The sequence below is a fragment of the Merops nubicus genome, unplaced genomic scaffold (genome assembly GCF_000691845.1).
Source record: "Merops nubicus isolate BGI_N331 unplaced genomic scaffold, ASM69184v1 scaffold19130, whole genome shotgun sequence".
NCBI lineage: Eukaryota > Metazoa > Chordata > Aves > Coraciiformes > Meropidae > Merops > Merops nubicus.
The window spans coordinates 34572-60036 of record NW_008582510.1 but is presented as its reverse complement, the minus strand read 5'-3'; the positions used below and the strand labels follow the sequence as shown (position 1 = coordinate 60036).

The 25465-nt window shown below is 38.1% G+C and overlaps 1 protein-coding gene across 1 annotated transcript in view; it reads right to left on the bottom strand.

Annotated features, from left to right (window-relative positions):
- Nucleotides 1-415: 415 nt before the first annotated feature.
- ADCY7 (adenylate cyclase 7) overlaps nucleotides 416-25465 on the bottom strand; it is a 30117-nt gene continuing 5067 nt past the window's right edge. The window contains exons 5-25 of the mRNA XM_008938013.1: nucleotides 23371-23519; nucleotides 22941-23052; nucleotides 20371-20498; nucleotides 19965-20123; nucleotides 16524-16656; nucleotides 15246-15431; nucleotides 14303-14346; nucleotides 13373-13453; nucleotides 12328-12400; nucleotides 11443-11540; nucleotides 10685-10769; nucleotides 8952-9089; nucleotides 7757-7819; nucleotides 5673-5836; nucleotides 4439-4520; nucleotides 3721-3876; nucleotides 2882-3028; nucleotides 2355-2462; nucleotides 1436-1550; nucleotides 680-804; nucleotides 416-562 (exon numbers count right to left, since the gene is read on the bottom strand). Of these exons, the coding sequence (XP_008936261.1) occupies nucleotides 416-562; nucleotides 680-804; nucleotides 1436-1550; nucleotides 2355-2462; nucleotides 2882-3028; nucleotides 3721-3876; nucleotides 4439-4520; nucleotides 5673-5836; nucleotides 7757-7819; nucleotides 8952-9089; nucleotides 10685-10769; nucleotides 11443-11540; nucleotides 12328-12400; nucleotides 13373-13453; nucleotides 14303-14346; nucleotides 15246-15431; nucleotides 16524-16656; nucleotides 19965-20123; nucleotides 20371-20498; nucleotides 22941-23052; nucleotides 23371-23519 (2493 nt within the window). The remainder of the gene's footprint in view (nucleotides 563-679; nucleotides 805-1435; nucleotides 1551-2354; nucleotides 2463-2881; nucleotides 3029-3720; nucleotides 3877-4438; nucleotides 4521-5672; nucleotides 5837-7756; nucleotides 7820-8951; nucleotides 9090-10684; nucleotides 10770-11442; nucleotides 11541-12327; nucleotides 12401-13372; nucleotides 13454-14302; nucleotides 14347-15245; nucleotides 15432-16523; nucleotides 16657-19964; nucleotides 20124-20370; nucleotides 20499-22940; nucleotides 23053-23370; nucleotides 23520-25465) is intronic.

Here is a 25465-nt window from a genome sequence, read left to right as displayed (position 1 = left end):
CTTTGCGTTATACAGCCATCTTCTGCTGTGAAGCCTTGTTTAGCACTAAAAGCAGGAGATGCGGTGCCTGGAGCACCATCACTGTGCGAGTGCTACAGGGCGCCCCCCCATGTTGTTAGTGGAGCTGTAAAGCCTCCCACAATCCAGGCAGGGAGAGGAACTCCCTGAAAACGCAGGTGCCTCAGGTTACCTCAGGGAAAGGCAGTCTTTTTCAGACTGGTGGTTGCGTCTTCTAGTGACTTTTCAGAACTTCTCCTCCTTCCAAAAATAATCGCTCTCTTATCTTGAGATGTAGAAGAACAGGCATAGTATAGGTATGTTTCTAGAATAAAGTCCTTCACATAAGGAGGGAAATTCTAAGTCTTCACAGAAGGGAGGTGGTTCTACGTCTATTTTGATTAACTTCATCGCAGCCTCAGTTCAGTCCCATACCTTGGAATTTGGCAGTCTCGGTACAAACAAAGTAAGTCCTCAGTTCTCCCTTGCCTTTGACATTAATGAGTCCCCTACATTCACACGAATATCCCAGTTCCTGCAGTATTTTACTCGTTTCTTCTGTGACCTTTGTGTGAAAAAAATTAGAAAAAATCTTGTGAAATTCTTCTGATGATTCACATTTTTAAAGATCCATAACCAATCAGAAATAATTTCTTGGAGATTCCAAGGCTGCTGTGCTTACCTGGATTTTCCCCAGCTCCCCCGTGCTCTCCATTCGGCTAGCAACATTAACGGTGTTGCCCCAGATGTCGTACTGAGGCTTCCGGGCACCGATCACACCAGCAATCACAGGGCCATGATTTATCCCTTCGTATAAACAAAAGCAGGTGTCATTACTGAAGTGGAGAGTTATGGGATATCTACCCTTCATAATTAGCTGTAAGTCATGAGCTTCATGGGGAAAAAAACAAAACACCACCCAGCTTCCCAGAACTTAAGCCTGCAACATGTTTCTAGTCATCAGTATTACCACTGTTCTGTAAATATTAGTACTGAGGCTCAGGAGACGTCAAGTGAGTCATTCACTGTAAAACAGGAAGTCTCAGAAAGCTAGGGCAAAGTTCACAGCAAAGCAAAATTCTTCATTTTCTCCTTTTAATATATAGGAATAAACATTTGCATAATAACAAGACTGTCTTTAGTCAGCAGTTAATAGAATACTTCACTCTTTATCCATACCTTTAATTTTCTCTGAACTCAAGTCTTCATATTGCTCCCTCCAGTGATCAAAGATGTCCACCCATGCAGGAGCTCAGCGTATTTAAGAAGCTAGACTAGGCAGCACTACCCCCAGCTGTTCAGCATTTTATAATAATCCAAATAGGGTGTTCAGTGCTAAGAAGGGCTCCCCAGCACTCAGCAGTTTACCTAAGTCCTTCCGCCTCAGTTTTACCTTCTAGGCACTGCAGAGGTCACATTCTTCACAAGCTGAACTTACCAATACGTAAGCGGAAGTTGTTGAAGGAATGTCGGTTGATGCCATCCAGTTTACTCATCAAGGCAATTCCATACTCCACCATAATCCCAATGTGAGCATGCTGCCTTTCCTTGTCCTGTGCAATTTGTTACACGTTAGCCATCACAACGCAAGAGAGAAGGGTGTGTCAGGCTTCTATTCCAAACCAATACTACTAGTGAGTGAAGTACATAAGGATGAAGACCACTCATCCTTGTACCCATGCAGAACTGTACAGTTCAACAAACAAAATGGATTTTTAAAACTACATTAAATTCCACTGGAACAGCTATGAGGTGACAAGCATGATGTGATTAAATTTTATAATGAATTTATGTACGTCCTTCAGGAATACTAATTTTTTTTTGCATGTTTTCTCTGCATTATATACCTGCATCTTAATGTCCTACACGGACCTACTATAGTAAAAGGGAGCCCTGGTACATAAGTTGATTTTAATTCTTCTGAGTGACAAACAGGTTCAGATTCAGACCTAACGTAGCACCTGAGGATTCTCTTTTCACGCCAGTTCTCAGGTATCACAAAAGGCTTACTGTCCAATTCTGAGACAGCCATTTCATTGGCAGCTCTTCTTGGGCTTCCCTGTTACTAGGGTATTCTGTTTTGCATCTGGAAATGTTAAGCTACTGGAATCAAAGAATCCAAGATGTAAAAAGCATACTAGGGTTACAGACTTAATACGTGCTCAGGAAAAGAAATATGGAGCTAGGAGATAAACAGTGAATTCAGCAGGAGACAACACGCTTTTATGGTCTTTTTCCACATTTCAGAAAATCCCGCTTTGTGATTTACATTCTCTTTTATATCATATTACATCTGTTACTTTGAAATGCACCTATGTACACACAAATACCAAAGGCAGATTTCAGAGACAACATACCTGGCTGTTCTCTTGGCCTGGTGTAACACTGAGACCAGCTGCTGCCATGTAGGTGCTTCCAATGGTTTTTATTTTTTCAACACCACTAAACTTAGGTTTTAACAAGAGCTGTTTAAAGGGAAGAAAAAATAGAGACTTGAGACTTTAATACCATATTTCAGTGTCTACAATAAGCACTAAACATGTCTAGAAATACTATCAATGACATGAAGGTTAGATAAGACAGTACAGAGGATTAGTTTCACAGTTTTGCTCTACCTGCTCATAGGAGAAATAAAGTGCCCAAGTACTGAAATAAACTCCTGAAATTCAGGGCTTTGAAACCAAGCTACTAATGCACTAGATGATGTAATTGAAAAACCCCATCAGATGGGAATGTACTTTTCAAGATTGTGAGGCTGAACTCAGTATATTACTCAGGCATAACAGCCTTTTCCTCCCCCCTCTAATGCTCACAGATCTAGTGAAACATTTTATCTTGCACTAAATATGTAAACCAGTCCTTTTTTTGCCAGTAGCTTAATTACCTCATCAAAATCAGCAATGATTTCATTTAAGAGCCGCAAGCACTCCAGACCTTCTTTATTGACGTCACATTCAGTATAAAACACCTTAAAATCTGGTACCGATGCAAACATGACACAGACACAGTCATAAGATTGATGGTACCAGTCCTACAGGAAAACAATATATTGTCAGCAGTCACCTTCCACCACAGGTATTCAAAATGATGGTTATTGTTTGTAATCAGTAACCAAATTACAGTTTTCCTATGAAGTCAAGCACATTACTTTACAGTGGGTATCTCTTATTTTATTAGAAACATGAAGTTGATTTGCCTAAGGAGAAGCTGGGATACTGATGCCTCTTAAAGATTCTCACCTATTCTGGACCACGCTACTTTCCTGACACCATGGCTGTGAAATGAGCAATATTTATTGTGATGACACACTGGCAGAATAAGATGAATGTCTTAAAAAAAAAAATCATTATCAATTAACTTCTCACTGGGGTTGTTACCAAGGAGAAACTGTGTGTTCCTCAACTACCTTCTTTAAAAAGAAGCCTATCTACTCTAGTAAAATACAGTCTTTGGAAAGCAGAAAATCCTTCTTAAATATTTACTCAACTCAAGCTGCGTCCTCAAGTGGAACTATCAATTCTGAAAACAGATGAGACTGACACTAGAAGTGTGCAATTTTGAAGGTCATCTGGATAGCAGATTCTTGGGCTTACAATCGTCTTGAGATACGCACAAGAGGCAAAGAGCGCAGAGCTTTGTAGTCCTCTGTGTGCTTGTCGGTGTGACATTCTTTGTCACAGAAGTCCACTTTACTGTCCTTCACATAGCAGAGATGAAGCATACCTCATTTCGTTTTTCACCAATGAAATAGGCAGCAACGTGTGCTGGAAGTACGTTCTCCAACAAAAGCCTGTTAACATTCTCCATCGTTTCAAACTGCTCGTGTTCTTTTTTAAACTTATTCTTCCACAGACAATCCAGTCGACAGTAATAGTCAATCTGCAAAGGAACCAAATATGATAAATTAACCCTTTATAGTATCACACTGAAAAATATCAGTCCATTTATTCAAAAAGTTCAATGTATCAATGAAGTTTCTTCAAGGCCTTTTGAGCCTATGTAATTATGAAAAATGTGCTTTGAGAACAAAGGTCAGAAAAACACGAAGCGGTCGGTATGAATGAATGCCATTTGGGTACCATCAGGCCTATTTACCTAAGGGACATTTTAATAATTTGGTGATTATTACTTGAATTACTGCCTCAATTTAGGATGAATATAGACATATAAATACAGAGAGATCCAAACTGGAAGAATTTTAAAGTTCTGAGTTCTGTAATGCAAATACTATTGAAAAATATATTTTTATGTTTCCACCCTTTCACAGTAAACATTTCTGCATTATCTATAACTGAGTACAAATAATTTATCTACAATATTAAAATACATATATACACACACACTAATTTAGCACACAAATTCAATGAACAAGACTTTTGCATTTATCTAAATCAACTTGCTGCAAGTGAAAGAACTAACCTAATGCTTTTTAAACACATACCTGTTTTGCAAGTAAAACTAGGGTGATGTAAAATAGAACCAGATATAAATTAGTTGTTATCCATGGCTCTTTGATGAAAAGCCTGAAAACAAGAAAGCAATACAAGGTCACCTGTACCTTTGAATAAAATCCACATGATTAAGTGTTGAGGGGAAGGGGAAGGTAAGAGTGGCACAGCAGATGAGGGTGCGTTTGCTCAGACATAAACAACCAATGCCACTGTTCACTTGTGCCAGTGGCTGTCTGGATATAGGTGCTATCCTAACAGCCAGAAAGGATTATCATTCAGCTCAGTATGTGAACTGTGTTTCACCTAATGACAAAATGAGTGTTGTATCCTTGTTAAGGAGCTGTTGCAGTGAGATGTTCAAGTAAATGTGGCTTTAGCTGAAAGAAGCCATCTTAACTTCCACTGCACTGAGCTGCAGCTTTCCATCCCACACTGCCCCAACAAAAACCCAGCCAACAAAACTTTGAATTAGGAGAAGAAACTCAGATTTGTGGAAATAGAGGTAAAAACAAGTAAAAACCTGAATTGCTGAAACAAAGACAGCCATTAAATCACACCTCTGTATAGTTCCATAGAAATCTGAGATGCCGCTCATACTTCACAATAAGATCAATCTGCATCAAACTAAATTCTCATTATATGAATAGCCTAGGATTAAGAGGCTAAATTAAGACCTCATTCAGGCTTTTTTAAGCTGTGCTGACAGCTCACAGCCTCTGCAAAATAAATTTATCCTAATCTTCAGCTATGAGACTATGCTGAGATTCTGAGAAAGACTTAGAAATGAACAGTAAAACCCTTTCACATGATTTAAGTATGTTTATAGTTTCTTCAGTTAGATGAGGTAAGTTGCTATTACTTTTCAAAATATGTGTTGTTAGTAAGCTAGATAAGAGTTCTCTTTCCTATTGACTAGCAAGGTCAACAGGAGATCAGCCTTATTATGAGATTAATATTCTGCTTCCTAGTTGTTAATGTAAACTAAGATTGCAGAGATCTCAAAAGCCATATTGAAGAACTTTTCAGAAAACACACCTTCCTTGAAAAAGAAAAGCAAAAAAAGGTGATATGGTCTAATATGATTTCCACATTATTAACTTTAGAGAAAGGTTTGTAATGTCTGACTCATGATTTTGATATTTCAATACTCCAGTAAGTGTACAAATACCCAACACCTCCTTTAATGAAACATTATTGTCAATTGTAAGAAACTTTACACTGCACCTGGTACTGTTGTCATTGAAGCCCAAGTTTCTATGCTGAAGAGTATTAAAAATGATGAGGTACACAGTCACAGCAACGGACAGGAGGAGAACTTTGAGTTCGAAGCTCATTTGGAGAAATACCGAGCACGCGATGAACCCCAGTATGCAGCAGTAAGCATAATACTGCACAAGAAGAATTTAAAGAGCAGTTGCATTATTCACACTTATGCCTAAGAGAATTTCAAATCATAGCAAATGCTCTAAGTTCATTATTTTTATCATTTAAACGGAAGAAAATACAACCACTTGCTAAATACACTTAAAGCTTTATTTTTAATTGCACTAAAAGGTTGAACTTAATATTTTTAAGTTTACTTTTTAAAACTTGTTAAAGACAAAAAAAAAAAATTTAAACAAAAGGATCACACCAACATAAGAAGTTGTCAAATAAAAACTTGAGTGCTGAGAATTTATCTTCTGAAGTCTATTAATTTAAGCAATTCTTTATTTAAAGTTCAAGACTAACCTAAACTAGGTTCAGGCTCTGAACCGAGAACTTCAGCATTCTGGTCCTACTTTTGACAGTTCTCCCTTTGTAATCTTAAAGAGATACCACATTCCCATCTCCCCCACCTGCAACATGTGAAGACTGTGACCTCTTATCCAGCCTCAGACACAGCTCCGTCATGAGAACTTTGTGGCTAATAAGCATTATCAAGCTGGGGTCATTACCCAGTGGAATGACTGAAACATGTCTCAGGGGAAGGTGGTGCCCAAGGTCAGCATGCAGCATGGAGCATGAAAGCTGGCAGGTGGTACAAAGTGCACGGGCAGACAGGACTGCTCCCTGCGCCCGCAGGCACAGCTATAAGGTGCTGAGCTAGCATACTTCAGTCCACAAACACTTCCAGAAGTACCTCCGCTTCTGTTTCTCAAGAGTTTACTTCTCTTTATGTACAAAGCACAGTTTTTCACCCATAATGGCACAGCCCTACCACAGACCTGGGAGACTCTTGGCTAAACAGCTAACGTTTCTGCTGAAGTGAGTGAAACCCAAACAATCCACAGGCCAACCCAGGATCAGAGCCCACATAGTAGCGTATTATACCAACCTCTGTCATCCTAAAGGCACTGAGTCTAACCTCCAAAAGGCGATCAGCACTCAACAGTTACAACCCTAAAGCCAAACCTCTGAAAAAGAAACCACTACATGGAGGACACTGACACAGGTCTCTTGGCCATTTAAGTGCTTTCACTCTATTGAGATTCTGTACTAGGACACTTGCAAGTGCAGCTCTGATCTCTGAGACTCAAACATGATCACCATCCTGTTCTACTGCTTCTTCTTTAAAAGTTTTAGATCTACTTTTAAGCCTGGAGTTTCAAAAAATTGCAAAGCCATACTTTATTCAACACAGCAACAGCGCCTGAGAACTTTCCTGGTGTCAGGTACCTAAAAAAGACAGCACCAGAGCCTGCCAGTTGTCAGTAATATATACAATATCCAAACAGCTGGGTTTTAAAGTAACTTGTATTCACTACTTACAGTTTCCTCAATGCAGGACTGAGTTGTATTTCCAAAAGGCTGATTTACAGACATGCAAGAACAGAAAATTACCAGATGAGTACAATGCTTTAGATACGTGCAACTTATCATTGATCATAAGGACTTGAATGAAAGGGTCCTCACACATCCTGCTGCACATGGTTCAAAAATGTCTATCATCTAAAGGGGCCCAGGTAATAAGGGAGCATCCCAAACATCTGGATGATCTCAAAATAGAACGTTGCTTTGTAGTTGAAGAGATAAAAAGTGAAACTCTCAGAAATAATCCTTTTGTGTCATTAGAAAGTGCTGAATCTACCCTTTCAAAGGTGCTGAGTAACCAAAATAAGCTAAGACCTCAACTTTATCCATGAGCATTCCAGGCTTTTGAAAATCCCTAAAAGATGCACAGTGGAGCTACAGCTGATAACAGAAAATACCTCCATCTCTGCCTTGTGGTACAAATAAGTCTTTGTGTTCAATGACTTAAAAATTCTATCTTGAAAATCTCTAAAAATATCTCATTGTAATCTTAGAAATTAAGACAGTCTACTCACATAGGTGGTAGCACACAGGTAATTTGATCCAGTAAAGTTTGCAGGTTTGTTCTTTTCAGTAGTCTTGATTTATTGGGAAGAAAAAAACAAACACAAACACAACAAAACCACCACACAAATTTGTTAGCAGGTAGTCCCTGATTTTAAGTTTTTTCTCCATTTTATACAATGAGTCCTGACCTGGTTGGCAGTGTGACTGCAACATAAATGTTGAAATACAATGATATCCCACTTAACATATATGCACACACAAGGTGCAAGAAGGATAAAGTTGTCAAGTATTTACTTGCTTATCTTTTAATTTGGGGTAAAGTTTCACATTACAGCTAGGCTAATCTAACTGCTTACTGGCACAAACACGTGCTTTTGTCTCACCCCCCAGTTTCACAGCTGCTGTTCCTGTTTTCTTTTAGGCTGTCTCTGGTGGTGTTCATGTGAAACCACTGTGAGGCAGCCCAAAGGCCTAAGCCAGCAAAAAAACAACCCTGCAAAAGAAAATTAAGTGTTTTCTGCAGCATAGCTTTCAGAATAAACACCCCATGGAATCAGGAGACCAAGCACACAGGATCAGAAGGACATCACCTCTAGTAGCTAGCTATCAGGTAAGTTTAACTGTTAAGATGATGGGTCATGTAAAGTTTGTTTAAAATAAAAATCCAACAAAACAGAGACAATGGGTCTCGAGCACGAAGTTACTCCAAAGAGGTGTTTTTCAAATGTACACACCCCAGTCATTTGCATCTTGGTCTAGCAGCAACCAGACACAATGTCTTTGGTTTTGAAAAAACTGCATTATTAGTAGCTAGTGGAAATAGCATAGTAAACTGCTTAAAACTTGTACCTGCTACAGCCAAACACTTAAACCCACATTAAAAAAAAAGAACAACAAGGAAGAACATCTTAGTGAGGAGGGTTGTAATCAATAGCAATTATAAATGCCATCCTGAAAGCAAGAAAAGGTGGTGTAAACTAGAATTCAGGCCTATCACATGCATTTTTTGTTCCACAAACTGGGAGTTTTAATGCTTTTACATGATATTGTGCATTATCCTTGTGTGAATCAACTTGTGTTGTGAATCAGCTGTTAGAAAAAGCAGTACAAAGAACAATACTTGATGAAAAAAAATACAGGAAGTTATTTAAGCTGCAGATGATACAATAAGTTCAAAGAAAAAAAGATAACATGATTACTTACCACATTAAAAATGGCTATAATGAGCAAGGCACCTATAGTGATGACAGCTAAAGGCAGCCTAAGCAAAGGCATTGTTTCCACCTTTCCCGAAATAGCACAAAGACGGCGCAGGACAGGCCACTGCTCTGAGCAGCACTTCTGTAAACAAAACCAGTTTGTTTCAGTAACCTGGATAACCCTTTGATACACAGGAAGAAATATTTCTAAATATAAAATACTTTTTTCTCTACAGGACAGTGCCAAGAGTCTTCACTGAAATCCTAATTTAGAGATCTGAATCCACTCGTTCAGATTAAATGCCTATTGCCTTCCTGCAACTGAAAATAGAGATAAGGCTTCCTTCTTTCAAAGAGACTAAAATTTCCCGAATTTCTGCTCTAAAAGTACAAAATTATAATCTAATTGAAAGTTCTAGGGAATTGTTACTAAAAATATAATGACAATCTATGTTGTATTTTTTAGTTATAGAGTTGTACTATTTGAAACTACATTTTCAGGTTACTAAATCAAAACCAATTATAGACAGTCCCCTATCCTTCCATCATCCATTTGTTGCTATAGAGGAAAATATCTAGCAAAGCTTATATTTTTAACAATTGCAAGCATTATTCAAGGATCCCATACCAAAAGACCCCCATCACTAAACTGAAGTTTGATGAAACTGCAATCTTGGAATTTTCTTTTGTTTTCTCCATTTTTTTTTACATATATAGAAACAATATGTGTATAAATAAATGCACATCTCTCCCTACCTAGACACACATATACACACCTGTGTATAAAAAACCCATTCACTCAGATATCTATAAAAACACCATTCATACATAAAATTCATATGTGCTAACTGTACTTTTAAATTAATCATAAAACTTTATCCCATGTACAGACCATTCCCTCCCTTTTACACAGCTTGAGCCTGTCTCTGTGAGAGACTGTTTCTTTCTGTGGCAGTGTTCCTGGGAGACCACTGTCACCACTCTACCATGGGGTATGGTGGTGGCATTTTCTCAGCAGTACTCCAGAAAGCTCTCTCACCTTTAGTCTCGCACAGCATAGATTTGATGGGTGTAAGGAACTCTCCAAAACCCCACTTCCCTCTCCCACCTCCAGACTGGAGAAGAATTTTTTTAAATTTTGCATTGTTGAACTCTATGTCCTCTGGGCTGTCACTATATCACTTCCTATTTTTAAATGGTTAATTACATGCATTTAATAATGCAAAGAAAAAGAAACTACAGATGCAGTGTCCTAATTGTTTTAATGGTGAATCTGGAATTCTAACAGCTATGAAATTGTTGCCAATAAATTATTCATATGTTTGTAATTTTCATGAGGCTTTATACATTATTATGAAAACTAATCTTGCATTCAAACATATTTTGATTTTAATGTTCTTCCCAGTACAGAAAATATTCACAACCAAAATGACTGTTAAGAACAAAACCAAAAATAAATTTAAAAACCCAACCCCAACCAACAAGCACTACTACCTTCCTCCTACTACCCATCTGTTATGACACACAATAAGTTTGAATTGCAGTGAGAAGTTTCAGACATGAAAAATCCATTTCAGACAAAGAAATCGTCTGATAACCTGAGTTTCAAGGCTCCTGTAATTCCTACTGAAATTAACCAATGAATTGATCATCCTAAAAGACAGACCAAGTTGCTAAATTACATCCATTCACTTCTGAAAACAGGAAAGTTTTTGGTTTTTTTTTAAATAAACTTACCATACATTTCTCAGCAAAGCACACAAACAAAATAAGTACAATGATGACAGCAACAATGCCAAAGGAAATTCCTAGTTTTGCAGTTCTAAACAGAAAAGAAAGCATTAAACAAACCAGCATTAAATGAAAAAAAAAAAAAAAAAATCAGACCACAATTCAGGCTGATGTTTGCTAACAGCATTTCTCTAAATTTAAATAGAATTTTTCTGGATCACTGGATGACCATAACACTGCACAGGTTACTGTTGCTCTGTTGCACAAATACTGCTTTAAGATACTCTGCTCCTCACTGACAGCCAAGCATAAACCACATAGGAATTGCACTGCAACAGCCATGAAAAACAAATGTGCCATGAACTTCAGAATTATCAAACATCTGCTTTCTCAGAGGTATGAGAATCAGCTCAAAGTTCCCTCCTTCTATCTCTGCAGACAAAAGGATCACTGAGCACATTTTAACCACCTAATCCCATATTTCTATTGCTCACTTGATGTACTTACAGCCAACTAATTTCTATTAAGAAAGATTATAACAAATTTATATATAATAAATATTACCTTCACACTTTCATCTAGGTTCTTACACCAACAACATGAACGCACTCCTTTATTAAGGGGTAAGTTAGTCCTAAGAAGTGTATGTTTCTTAAATGTAAATCCTCAGGAACTCCAAAAGTCTTTTAAACTTTCATGCATGTGAGTTTCACTTTAGCTGCTGGTTAATTTGGATTATAAATTATTAAAATACTGACACTTACTTCGGCATTATAAACATCTGTATCAGAAATATACAGAGGAACACAAAGCTGGCACATGCGAAGTAACTCTTCAGCTTCAGAATAGGAATGCTGCGATACTGAAACATTAAAATACATCTGAAGGATAATTCCAGGGCTTTTTAAAAACACTCTTACATTTTTCTGATGATAGATACAAGCAAATTTATACCCTACTATTAAAAATATGCATACAGCTAAAAGGGAACAAAAGAAAGCCATCAAATAAACTTCACTTGAACATCTGTCAAGAAAAACAGCCCAGTTCAAAGAACAATTTCAGACCTAGAGAGAAATCAGACTATGTAAATCAGCACTTCAGAGATGCATGTAGTCAAAATCCTTATAAAAAAGGATACATATAGAAATAAATCTAATGTGTATATACACATCCACACAAGTAACAACATACAGTACACAACACAGTAAATTAAAGAACAGAGAAGGTACACTGTACCTAACAAATAACAGCATTACACTTGCAATGAAACAACCACAGGAAGCAGAAAGCATTTTCATTATGGGTGCAGAAATACTTTACTTTTTTTTTTTTCCTCTAAATGTTACTACTTTTGAGAGTTCTATCCTCTGTAGAAAGTAAAGCTGCCAGGCTCCTACTAACTCACTTATGTCCAGAATTTAACCACAGATTGTCTCCTTCAATGTGCAGAATTAGTGTTCTTAAAGTAGAATGACCAGCTCAAAGGAATCACGAGATCTGCTTTCCGTGAGTCACCAAAAAACCTCTTTGGATGTTCAGTTACCTCCAGAATCCAGTTTCAGAATGAAAACAGTTAATTTCAAATACATTATGTTGCTCTGAAGTGCAAATCAAAGACCAAAAAGGACTATTTTGCTCTTACTAACCTCTTTTTCAAGACCAGGTTCTGCAAAAATCAGTGAAAATCCACAGAAGTCATCCGACTTGCCACACCACGGACTGCATTCAGAGACACACGTTACAAAATGTACACAAAGGCCAAGGAGAGCATGCAAAAGCATTGGGGCAGGCGAGACCCCACCGTGCACAGGGCAAGGGGGCCACTGTCAACTACGTGAGTGTTCTGCAAGGTCTTTACATTTCATAGCATAACATCTGAGTGGCTACGTTTTTATGTGGCTGACAGATCCAGATCACACTCACAGACAGCAGCGTCTGCCAGTTACATGAAAAATGTCACCCCAGACCTTCGCTGGGATTTACAAATAAGAAAGTATAATAGCAGATGTTAGAGATGGCTCACAGCCTCCAAAAACATCCCCTGGATAATATCAGGCTCCTAGTACGAATGGCTGAGGTACAGGGATAACAGCCTTGCTGTAATTTGGATGAAAGACAAAGTTTTTCCTCTGGAATTCACTCTTTTACATTTCATAGGAATTTATAATGAGAAAAAAAATCCACAACAAAACAATATTGCCTGTGTTTGCTTTAAATGCAAACAGAGTGTTAAATGCACCACCTGCTACTGACATTAGCTACACTAAAGATGCTAAAGCAATTTTATTATAACCCTCAAAACTGTGTTTTGACTTTATACATAGGTTTTGTTCAGGACTGCATCCCATTTCCTAACACTTCTTATTTTAATAAGCAGAACAAATATTAACTTCCTATCCCATCCTACACTACAGTTTGGCTCCTTACTTTGGACAGTCATAAGAAACAAAGCAATTTTTCTATTTCATAGTAGCACATTGAACAGCTAGACTAACCATTGGCTTCTTGCTATTATAATGCAATAATACTCTCATTATATTTAAACTAAAACCAAAAAGGAACTAAAATTAGTAAAACACAGATACCAAAAAAACACAAGACAAAAATCCTGGGGCTTATATCTAGACTTAAAATTGAGAATGTAGATTATTCTCAAAGAATAGATTAATAAACCAATAAAATACTGCATACTTAGTTGAACTGAGGCCCTCAATGGTTGACATCATTTCATCATAAATATCTTCCTCTATCCTTCCCTTCTGAGAGGAATTTCTGGGAACGAAATGAAGTCCATGTCACAAATTCTATTCAGAAACAATTAATGGCTACAGAGGACTACAATTTCTCAGGACACGAGTGGGATAAGCTACCAGGGAAAAGTTAAACAAGAAGGCTTCAAACTGATAAACATATACATCCACAAGCACTTTGCTAAGTGTTCCTCTAGTTATTCAAGTCATGCATTTTTCAAGACAGTATTTTGATGAACTAAGAGAGTACGTTTCACAACTGAAAACATCCACTTTGTTAACTCAGTGGTACAGGTGCCACTAAGCATTTCTACAAACAGTGCCAATTTTTAATTACACTATATACACCGGCATACAGTAATGCTACTAACCAAAGACATATCTTGTTAAATATAATATATATATTTAGGTATAATATTAATGTTAAACTGTATTTATTTTGTACTATAATATTTACAATCAAATCTAGCATCTGAGAGTAAGGAAACTAAAAGCTGAGGCAGCACAAGCAGTTGCCATCTACACACGTATTCAATACATGAGGTGTTTTGATTTGTTTTCCTCTGCTCTTCAGGTCTCTTACTTCCCTACTCCAATCATCCTGCTACAGCCCAGAAAGCAAAATGCAACTGGAATAACTGAGGGGTCAGTAAGATGAAGGGGCGGGAAAGCTCCTTTTGGAATCTGCTGATAATAACAAATGTTGAATTGAGAAGTCTTTTAAAGACTACAGACTTAGCTTAACCCTTCTAATGCAGGAATATCATACACACAGTGATTACTCAGCCAAAAGACCACACGCTTACAGTACACTGAACGGCAAAAGGAGTGCAAGATCACATATTTTAAGAAAAGAAAGTACTTTACAAACCTATCAGAAGTTCTCTGGCGCCCAGTGGAACACAAAGGTATTTCCTAAATCAAATGAGGAATTAAGAGTAAGTTACACTCTCAGTAAATAGCAAATAACTACCAAAAACAAACATCAAGAAGCTACCAAAACCATTTTTATTCACAAATAAAAATCAAGAACCATTCTCAAATAGAAAGGCTTATCAAGATCAAGCCTTTCCAGCAATGTTTTCTGCTTTAACAAGTGAGAGTTTTCTAACAAAAAAAAAAATGGTTAGAAAACAATTGAACAGATCTTCCCTCTTATTTTTCTCCACACACTGAAATAAGTAGAAATCAACAGAGCTGAGTAGACTGAAAATCACTTCCACAAGCCTGAATGGACAGATACTTAACATTTACTACAGCCACCTGTCCCCAGAGAGCACTACACCCTTGTTGTGCTAAAAGCACACACGTGTCCCTCCTCCTTCCAGCTTTCAGGATGAGCAGATGGAAAGAAAACTGAGTTTTCTTAAATTTTAAAATCATAAGAATTCTTGTTCCTAAAAATGCTTTACTGATAAAATCCTGCTGCAGGCAAAACATATGGAATAACTTTATTTTCTATAAATTTTAAGTAAATGTTGCATGTATCTGGAATCTGGGATAAATTATCTTTTTTCCATAACCATATGTAGTGAGTGGGAGCCCAAGATGGAAAAATGTCAGGACAAGAAAAGATAGTTTCAGAGCTTTACTTTGAGGGTTTCCTATGCTATCAGCATAGCATGCTAGAGATTGGCTGAGTTTGAATACTGTTGTAGCTCTGACAGAATAAAGTGTTGGACAGATACCTTCTTAGTTCTGTGTACACATTTAATGTCAAGAGTAACAGCAGTTCAGCTACAAAAAAAATCAGATTTCAAGTTGCATATCACAGTTTGCAATTGTAGGATGACAATCACTACTCCAAACCTCACCTTTCTTCGCCTTCCTTGTGAACCCGAAGAGTCACTGCTGACACTTTCTCTGTGGTTCAGGTGTGCAAAGGGCCTGGCTGCTCCCCAAGATTCTAAGTAACGTGTCATCCGAACAGATGCTCGCATCTTCAGCCCATCATTAACTCTTGTTTTAGGGAGATGATTATTTGATGCACATTGCTTGGACTAACAGAAAAAAATACACTCATTCAGAAAATGATGCAAATTACAAAGAAAAGAAGCTCCATGTACTTGAATAGTTTAGGACTACCCAATCTAGCTATTTAGCAGTACTCTAAACATATATGAGCAAGATGCCAGCCAACCTCAATTCCTTTATCTCATTTAATTAACATGAGCTAAAGGAAATCATGACAGAATGAATTTGCTTCAGCTGCCTTTACAAGCCTTTGCTTGTAACGCCGCAACATCCAAACTTCCTGGTTTATTTACGACAACATGAGAGATTGCAGGATCTCATGAACTGATACAGTTTCCATGCAGTCAGCACAGCAGCAGGGGAAAAAGATCCCCAATTCCTGAGCTAGGGCGTATCAAAACAGTGGTTAGGAGATCCCACAAATTACAGATTCGACATTAGATTATAGCCCTACATCCCAGGTGAAAAGTTAAGCAGTATATACAGGTATACAGCAATACCCTTGTGGATCTACAGGGAAGCTAAAGCTACAGAATAAAGCAATACAACAACTGGTTATTCTCTAACATATCAGGACCCTTAAGGAAAAAAGTTCATCATTTTCTTTTTTTCATATTTTAGTCATCAATCACAAGCTGATTCAGAATAGTGATCCTCCAGGTGTTAATAACCAACAGTTGCTAACTTTACACCTTGAAAAGGACGTGACTCTCACAGCTAGGATAGTGAAGAAGATGTCAGAAGCTGTTTTACAGGTAATATTTTACCTGAAAGCAGCCACACAGTACAGGTATTTTTCATGACTTGATCTCACTTTTTGACTTGGATTTGCAAGAGACACATTTCATGCAAATAAATAATCAAATATGTATTTTTACTTTAAGTGGACCACATATGAAGTTTCACCATACCACTTACTACCTTCAAGCTAATAGACAAGTCATAAAAAGCAGAGCCTGCTTTCACATCTGAAGTTCTAAATCCAAGCTACTGAGATGGCTCATACCATGCTTTACTTCTGTTCCTGAATTAAAAAGGTGTATGAACACAGACACCTAGGTACTTAAACTTTATGTATATATTTGAATAAACATACGTGTTTAAAAACATACACATACCCTTGGATCAACCACTAAGTACGTTTTGATATTCATGGATTCAAGGTAAGGGTCCCTCAGATGTCCATTCCCTTCTTCTACTTCGTAAGCTTTGCCTAGGTGATTTAATGTTGCTTCAGTGATGTGTACACGGCTGAGAGGGGGGGAAGGAATAAGAGACACAAACAGTTACAAAAAGGTCACATTAAGCATTTCGTTTACATTTCAATGGCCACTGCTGACATTTCTGCTTTTCAGCCATCTTAGGATTTGGCAGCCAACCACAAAATCCTACCAGGGCTTAAAACTGTATTTCACTGCAGTTCTTTGTTGCACATTTTTATAGCAAGTATGCTAAAAAACACTTCCCAGAATGAGATAGTATCAGTATAAAATTAAACTGAAATAAGCAGAGACATAAGAAACAAGAAGAAATGTGATTAAAGGAGATCTGATGACTGACAAGACTCACAGGCAGATTTTTTCAGCTGCAGGCACAAACAAAACACAAGGGAAGATTCTCATGCTAGAAATGCATAAAGAGGGGAGGAGATAGTTACAAAGTCTGGGGGAAAAAAAGCTGTAAAAGGATTTTTGTCAACTAGGAGAATAATTCTGGGAGTCTGTCTTTTCTGACTGAAACAGAGAACATAACACAGCAGCAACAACATCACACTTCCAAGGGGAGAAGCTAGTGTTTTTCTGTACCCATTCATACTTCCCCTTAAATATTATCTAGCTCAGTATCGCAAATCATGAATTTCCATATAAATTGCGAGTAATATCTTTCCACAGAATTTCTCAACAAGACACTTGAGTGCGTTCATAAAATAGTATTTCTTTTCTCATATCCTACTTTTTCATTGTTCATCTTCTCACAACTTTCGTCACTTTTCTTTGGCATGGAGGGGTTAAACACCATGCTGTCAGTCCTACCATTTGTCAGCACAGTGCTGGGCACAGAACGTTTCCAGAATGGAAGCTGACAGTGTGCAGCACTTCTGCCTAACTACAGAGAGCACAGGAATCACTGTCCCATCCACCTCTACTTCTTTACACTGCATGTAGGTTTGCCTGAGGATAATTTAGCCAAGACCTGGAGACCACTCGCAGCGGCTTCCCACAGGGAGGAGCAAAAAATTCCTCAATGCTTTTGGAGTCGAAAGAGCTTTGGGATATAGAGGATGCATGGCTTGCTTTGCTGGTAATTTTTTGCTGGTAAAAAGTCTAAAAAAAAAAAAAAACCTGTTTTTTTTTAATTGTTACCTTGATTATGCAGTTTTGCAATTGAGGTGAATGTTAAATCTGAAATTTTAAAGCTTGCTCTAAAACATCATTTTCTCCCATGGAGCCTGAGACATACTGAGTGATGTTTGTATTAACTGAGTTTTAAAACACAGTCATGTACTGCAGCAAGTCTTCAGTGGTTTACCACTTATCTGAAAAGCCAGTACATTTTGTTCATTATCTACCATTTTTCATTTTACCAAGTTTCCTCTCCTGTCTTCCCCAAATCACATACTGCCGTGGCACTTTTCAGATCTCACCGCAAGCTCCTTTCCATTCAGCCAGTACGCTGATGACTTCTCAGCAGCTATGAACACTTACTGGATTCCAGCATCAGCACATAACTGAGAGCTGCTCCCACTAAGGCTGCCTCTCACAGGCAAGCTCTAACACGCACTATTGCACTCACCATGCTCGTACAGAGTACCTCACGTGCTGCACTCCATTTCCTATCCTAACAGGCCTGAGAATAACACATCCTGATCCTTCAGGCACATACATATTAGAGACAATTGGTCATAAATGCATTTTTAATTTTGGTTTTATACTTGTCCTTTCTGCTTTACTAATTGTCCTGGTTTTGGCTGAGGTAGAGTTAATTTTTTGTTCCCAGTAGCTGGTACAGTGCTATGTTTAGTGTGAGAATAATGTTGATAACACACTGGTGTTTTTGTGGTTGCTAAGTAGCGCTTATCCTGAGTTAAGGCGTTTTCAGTTTGCCATGCTCTGCGAGCGAGCAGGTGCACAAGGAGCTGGAAAGGAGCATGGCCAGGACAGCTGACCTGAACACACCAAGGGGATATTCCGTACCATAGAACATACGTACGTTTTCATGATCTATTCAGAGTCACGTTGTTTGCTTTGCCAACAAAAGAAACTTTACAACTCTGTATTCTTGTTTAATCATGCTGAGTCAACACAGTAAACCACTCAGCCTGGACGGTGTTGCTACTGTTAACCACGTTCCAGTTACTTTTCTTTCTGTTGCGGTCACCAATGCAAGAAAATAATTTGATATTCATATCGCCCTATAACTTTGCAGAAATTAATTTTGAAGTTACAAGCATATACCTAAAAGCTACCTGAGGCATAAAAACCATAAGAAACCCTGTAATGCCACTGGTCAGAACCACTGTCCAAGAGAAAGTCATACTTTAATGCTTTAAGCATATACCCACATGAATGCTACTTAACTACTAAGTATTTGCACAAACTACCAAGAACCTACAAAGTCATGGTCTCATTTGGGAGTGGAAAAAGGGAAACTGTTAATATGGTCTTTTTTCTGGTGTAGACTACCAAAAACAATCATTTTAGCTGAATTATAATCCACAAGTTCAACTTAAAAAAAACCAAAAAAAAACAAAAAAAAATACAAAAAACAACCACCACGCACACAAAAAAACTACTGTAACTTTCCTAAATGAGGAAAATTCAAAATACTGATGTTTTTAAGAAACATTTATATTTGTCCTTTACAATGAGCATCTTAAAAAAGGCAGCACATATGTCAGCCTCCTACCCAATCTTCTCTGCACTGCTTAGCATGTTACATTACTGTTGAGCCTTGGCTCTTCCACTTGGGACCACTCACTTTCATTCCCCTTCTGCCCATGGCAAATGAGATGCAGAGAGAGCACACAACAGCCAACATCTCTGAACTCTTCTTATGTGGATGCTCCTTATCAGGCTGTGTTTTGATTTCTGGATTGTTTGTGGTTTGAGGTGGTTGGTGGTGGTAAATATAGAGCTAATATAAATCAAGTGGGACTGATCAATATGTTAACAGAAACATTAGGTGAATATGCAGCTTTGACATAAGTAGCACATCTACTTTTTAGCTAAACTTACAAATATAGTATTATCCCTGCTCACAACATGAATGAACTAAGTCAACATAATGCACATAATGTGCCAAAGATCCTCAGGTTTCTCCAGTGAATGGAAGGTCAAGAAGCAATCGCTTGCCTAAGAACAGAATTTTATAGTTCATTGAAAAGAGAATCTGAAACATTTATATTTTAGAGATCTGGTAAAGTACATGTTTGTCCCGTCTTTATTTACTTGTTACAGGGTTTTGTGTCACAGCACAGTTACTAATTCCAGACTCACAAACCAGGATGCCTGTAACAAGCATGATGTGAGTGAATCGGGACCGAGAGGGAAGCTCCTCACCCGGGGACGCCGGCGGACTCCATGCGATTGGCTAAGGACACGTCGTGCGACCACACGTCGTACTGCCACTTCCGGAGGCCAATCACACCGCACAGCACGTTCCCAGAATGAATGCCAACCCTCATGTTGATATCCACTCCCGTGGCTTCTCTCACCTGCCTATGGAGGGAGAAGGATGTTAGGGCATAAGTTACACGCATGGTTTTCTCTCCTCCTGGAGCACTGTTAAGGTTTGGTCTCATTATACACTCAGTGCAATGACAAGAGACAAACTTACGACCTAGCGCGTAACTATCCAACTACAGCTAGTAAGTACACTTTGAATGTTGACAAAAAAACTAAGAATGGCTTTATTTGATATCTCCATAGCACAAATACATTAAAAAGTCTTCTGCGCTATACTTACTTTATCGCTTCACACATGTCAAGTCCCATTTTAACACAGTTCCTGGCATGAACCGGTAAGGACACAGGTAGGCCTGAGACACAGTAGTAGCAGTCTCCCAGGATTTTTATTCTCATGCATTCATTCTCCTGGAAAATTACAGTAAACATATTTAAAAGGGAAAAAAAAAAAAAACATACAAAAAACACACAAACCACTGCATGGAGGCTAATACACAAGAACTAGGACTTGTCTATATGGTTTTGAGAGAGTCAGGCTTCATTCCAACCTTGCTGAAGCAAAGCTTACATCTCCTTTCCCACATGCAAATGCCTGGACACTGCCCACTGGAGAGGCACAGAAATTACACTTCATGCATTTCTGACATAAAAATCACCTTACTAGTTTCTAACTTTATTCTTGGAATGTTGTGCAATTGAGAAACTATAAATAAAACTGTCACAGAAATTACTATCTAGAGGATGAAATGTAGTTATATTTTAATTTTCATCTATATTAAAATGTGAATTATAGGCCATTTGTTACATTTTCCTCTGTTTTTGCATGGTAGCCTCCTAAGTAAGATTGTGCAGTGTTGTGAAACTTGCACAGGATTTAGGGAGAAGTTAGGAATTAAGATGTCCAACCTAGTAGCTTTCCTACTACAAAATGGTTTGTTTTGTTTCAAACACAACTGAAGAGGAAGCCAGCACACACTACAGTTCCCCCCATTGCTAATAAAAAAAGCCTGCAATACTATCTGGCACCAGAAACTTTCCTAACTCCGCAACAGAGGATACTGGTGCTCATGACTGGCTGGGGAGAGGAAAAGTGAAAAGCAAAGAGCTCCTCATACTGACTTTGTTAAAAGATCAATGAAGAATTTTAACTACAAAGTTTGCAAGCAAGAAAGGGCTAATTCTGCGAGGCTGTATAGTATTTAACTGAGGAGCAGAGATGGTTTAATTTGGGCCAGCTGACATGTTCAGCTGCCCAACCTCCTGGAGGTAGGAACAGCCCAGCAATTCTTCAATCAACACTAACATCAGCCCAAATCAGTGGCAACACAGTAAACTAAGCTGTTCTCCTTCATCACGCAAAGCCTGAAGAATACGTCCACCACCTTAACCACCTGGTAGGTTTGGAGCACTGCAGCAAGTGACAAGCTGAGATAGCCTGGTGCTTCAGTTTCAGAGCCCAGCAGGGGAACCAAGCCCTACATTAGAGCTGTTAGACTTCAGTATCCAGCTTGGTGTCCAGGTTAGTCATTGACTTTTATTAGGAAAACTGGAACCTACAACATGTTATATTATGGAAACGATAACTGAGAATACTCCCTAGCAGAATAAAAATAGCACAAAAAGCAGGAATCTCTTCTCACGGCTCAACCTCAGAGTTGCAAAAGACCTTGACTTGCTAAATCTAGACATTTTTTAAACAGTGCGATTTGCACACAGGAGTGACAAATTAAAACTTATCAGTCAAAGTATGGACTCTTTTCTATTCTTCTATCCGAGGAACAGTTGCAGGACCAAAGGTCTTTATCCTTAGCTTCTACTGTGGCATAAAAAGCTCGTCACTACTAAGATGACATGACTTTTTGTGTGTTCTTAATACCTGTTTTGCAACAATACACTTACAATACAGCTAGCATGATTCTTATTTGCCAGTACTTGAAGTTTTAACAGCAACTGAATTCATATAAATACAAAGATTAACAATGTCACCTAGTAAAAAAGGTTAACTAGGATTTTAGCCAGGTTTTAATCAATTACATATTTAAGAATTTATTCAATGATGTCCACAAAGGCTTAATTAAAACCATTTCACTCCTTTGCTATATTAATAATTTTAGCATTTTCCCACTTTTTCTGAAAAATTTAAAAAAAAAAAATTACAAAAAGAAGGTTTCAAAGATTAGGGTCAGTTTTAGAGGATAAGAGAAATCATGCCACAGAATTGAACATGCAAAGATGTATATGATAATGCAATCTCAGAATCTGAACACTGACTTTGTCACTACATTTGCGAATAAATTAACTTCAAGCAGCACTTGGAAGTGGTGAGAACTACTGCCAGCCTGAAGGGTCAGTAATGAGGGTATGTCTTAATAGAGACCATTGTCATCTACTCCCCTTTTTTCCACTTTTCTGTAAGCATCCATTGCTAATTATTACTCCTGAGCTAAAGAATTCCTGGGTCTGATGCAATATGACTGAATTTATGAATTTAAATGACTACCTGAGAGTTCTCCATTTGTAGAGCCAACAAGCAATCCTCTAACTGAATCCAGCAAAGCTCCTCAATAGAGTTTGCATATCCTACCTACTACAATCATTTGTTGCCATCAGACAATTCCCTGAACAATACAGATACACCTCCAGACTGAAGAACTGGAATTAGAGTAACAACCTGCTAAATTTCACATTTTCTTTTTTTAATGTGATTTTGCTAGTTAACATTAAGGGCAAAGCAGTCTTCCTTTCCTGACTTCAGAAGCACTAAGGCAAACTGCTTTCTGACTTGTGGAGAAGACTTCTTTTTCTAATGGTGGCCTTTAGCCCTACTGCACAACAAACTGCAACACCTACCTTTGCAATCTGATCGAACTTGCCAAAAAGTTCATTCAGCATCACTACCAGTTCCTTCGGAGAGCAGTCACTGGCAAGGCGAGTAAATCCTACAATGTCTGCATAAAGAATGCTAAACAAGAGCAAAAGGAAAAAACAATGTAATTGAAATATGAAGATACGTCTATCCCACAGCCAGCTTAAATATTAAAATGCAGTTAATAAAAAACATCTCTCTCTTTGGAAAACAACTCCAGAAAAAAAGGGTTCAAGTATCTCACCTGTTTTGGAAGATGTCACACCAGTTCAAGACACATTTACTTTCCACTACAGGAAAGAAGCTTACTTCAGCCTGAAAGTCTACCTCCAAATTTTGATTTCACTGGGCCATATACACTGTTAAGAATCAGCAGCTTCTATTAACACAATTACTTCTAGAGTTTCCACTTACCTAACATTTTGGTGCCTTTTTACATACAGACTGTGGAAGTTGTTGTCATGCATTTGCCTATTATCATTACTTTCCTTTAGTCGCTCTATGATTGCTAGCTTCATTTCCATAGAGATATGAGCTGGCAGTATGGATAATAGCAAATTTTCCTAAAGGAGAGGGAAAAAAATTAAGGATGCAAAATTCTTAACACAGTAAATTTGAAACAGCAAGATTTTAGTGACTGCAGAAAGGAATTTTTAAAAATAAAAATTAAATCATTTTTAAGCAACGCCTATAAGGTTTTCCAGAAAAGACTTCTACATTTCTGTTCCCCAAAATCACTGATATTACAGTTAAGGAAGGGTGTTGCCTATCTTTTTCTTTTGCTCCCTGCAACCTAGAGGTGACATCTCTCTGTAACCGTGACACACAAAAAAAAAAAAAAAAAAATCAGTATTCAGTACTACAATTTCTGGATACATGAAACTTATTTTGTCCACCAATCTTAGTGTTACATTAGCATCACCTGATAAAGCTTCTGGTAAAAGCTTATATCTATAATGAACAACCTATGCAGTATTAAAAACCCTTGTGAATTCTCAAAAACTGGAAAAGCAGCCACAGATGCAGAAGTTACATTGTCTGAATATTCAGTGCACTGGTTTACACTAACTTTGACTTAAAAGCCTGTTCTTCAAAGAAGACCCTGCTAAATTGCTGGGCAGAAGAGGAAGACAAGAAGAGAGTACTTTTAACTGAGGAAGGACCCTAGCACCCCAGAGACGGTCACCACAGAAGAGAAAATGTTGCCTGGAGCAGCTACAAGCAGGAACTTCTTCAGATGACATCGTCAGCAAGGTCAACACATTGTGTAACTGTCCTTTTGGTCTAAATCTTTGGCCCCTTTTCCTGAATACCCAATGCAGCAGCATACAGACTGGCAGTAAGCTCCCAGGGTTGCTTAACCAGTGCCTGCCACCAAAAAGAAATGCCTTGGGATCACATTGGGAAGAGGGAGTCCTTGAGCATCAAGCACTGGCTTACACTAGGCATAGACAAGAGTCCAGTTTGAGACTGCTTCCAGATTTAGAAATACCTCCTTCCACTCCTCTAGAATTTTAATACTAGGAAAGTCAACACTGGGGAGCAATTTAACCTGACAGCAGGGCCCTAGTGAATGTAATGGGGCCGTTTGAGGCTGACGCATTATAGAGTTTTCAGGAAGTGATGATGAACCCTGATCTACATTTCTCATATCGTTTTCACAGAGAAAAAGGGGGTGGCAAAAAGGAGACTCAAAACTGTGTGACAGATTACAACACAGATGAAAAGAAAGTTGTTCATAGACTTCCGCACATCCACACTTCAAACAAGCAACCACAAAAAACCACACACATGCAAGTTACCACAGCACCCAAAGAATGAGAGCACGCTGCCTGTGTAAGCTGCTCGGATGCTTCCCTGGCTGTCGCGTGGGGAAATCCTGCCAGGACCTTCATGCAGATTTGTTGTCTTATCTCACAAGATTGGCATCAGAGGACAGATCGCACTAGCAGGGTGGTATTCTCTTCTTTGTAATTTGAACAAGTCAGTCGCTTTTCAGCCCCTTCCTTTTTTCTAATACCTAGATGGTGGGCAGAGAACCCTGCATTCTAGAGCTGCTGTGATTAACCCTGCTTAAACCAGGATAGAAAACAAAAGACACCCTAGTTTCAGCTTTGATACTTCTTTACAATCCTTCCTTAGCAAGAAATTAATGTTCCTTGTTTATTCTTGAAATACCACTGGAGTTCATGGAAATAAATGATATGACATCCAAATACTGTAATCTATTATTTGATTTTTTTTTCCTCCCTTAGGCTCCAATTTTCTCATTCTAGTAAAAGGAAAATTGTTTGTGAGACAAGAATATACATGAAGAAATAATACGTTGGAATTCAAAATAAAAAAAAAGTGACCAAGGGAAGCATGAAATTAACTGCTGAAATCACCTTACAACTAATTATTTTTCTGGGCATTAAGGGCATGTTCTTTTAAGTTACATCGGGCCAGTCCCAGTAACACTTTACACTAGTAAAAAAAGTAACTGAAATAACTGGCAACTACATTCCTG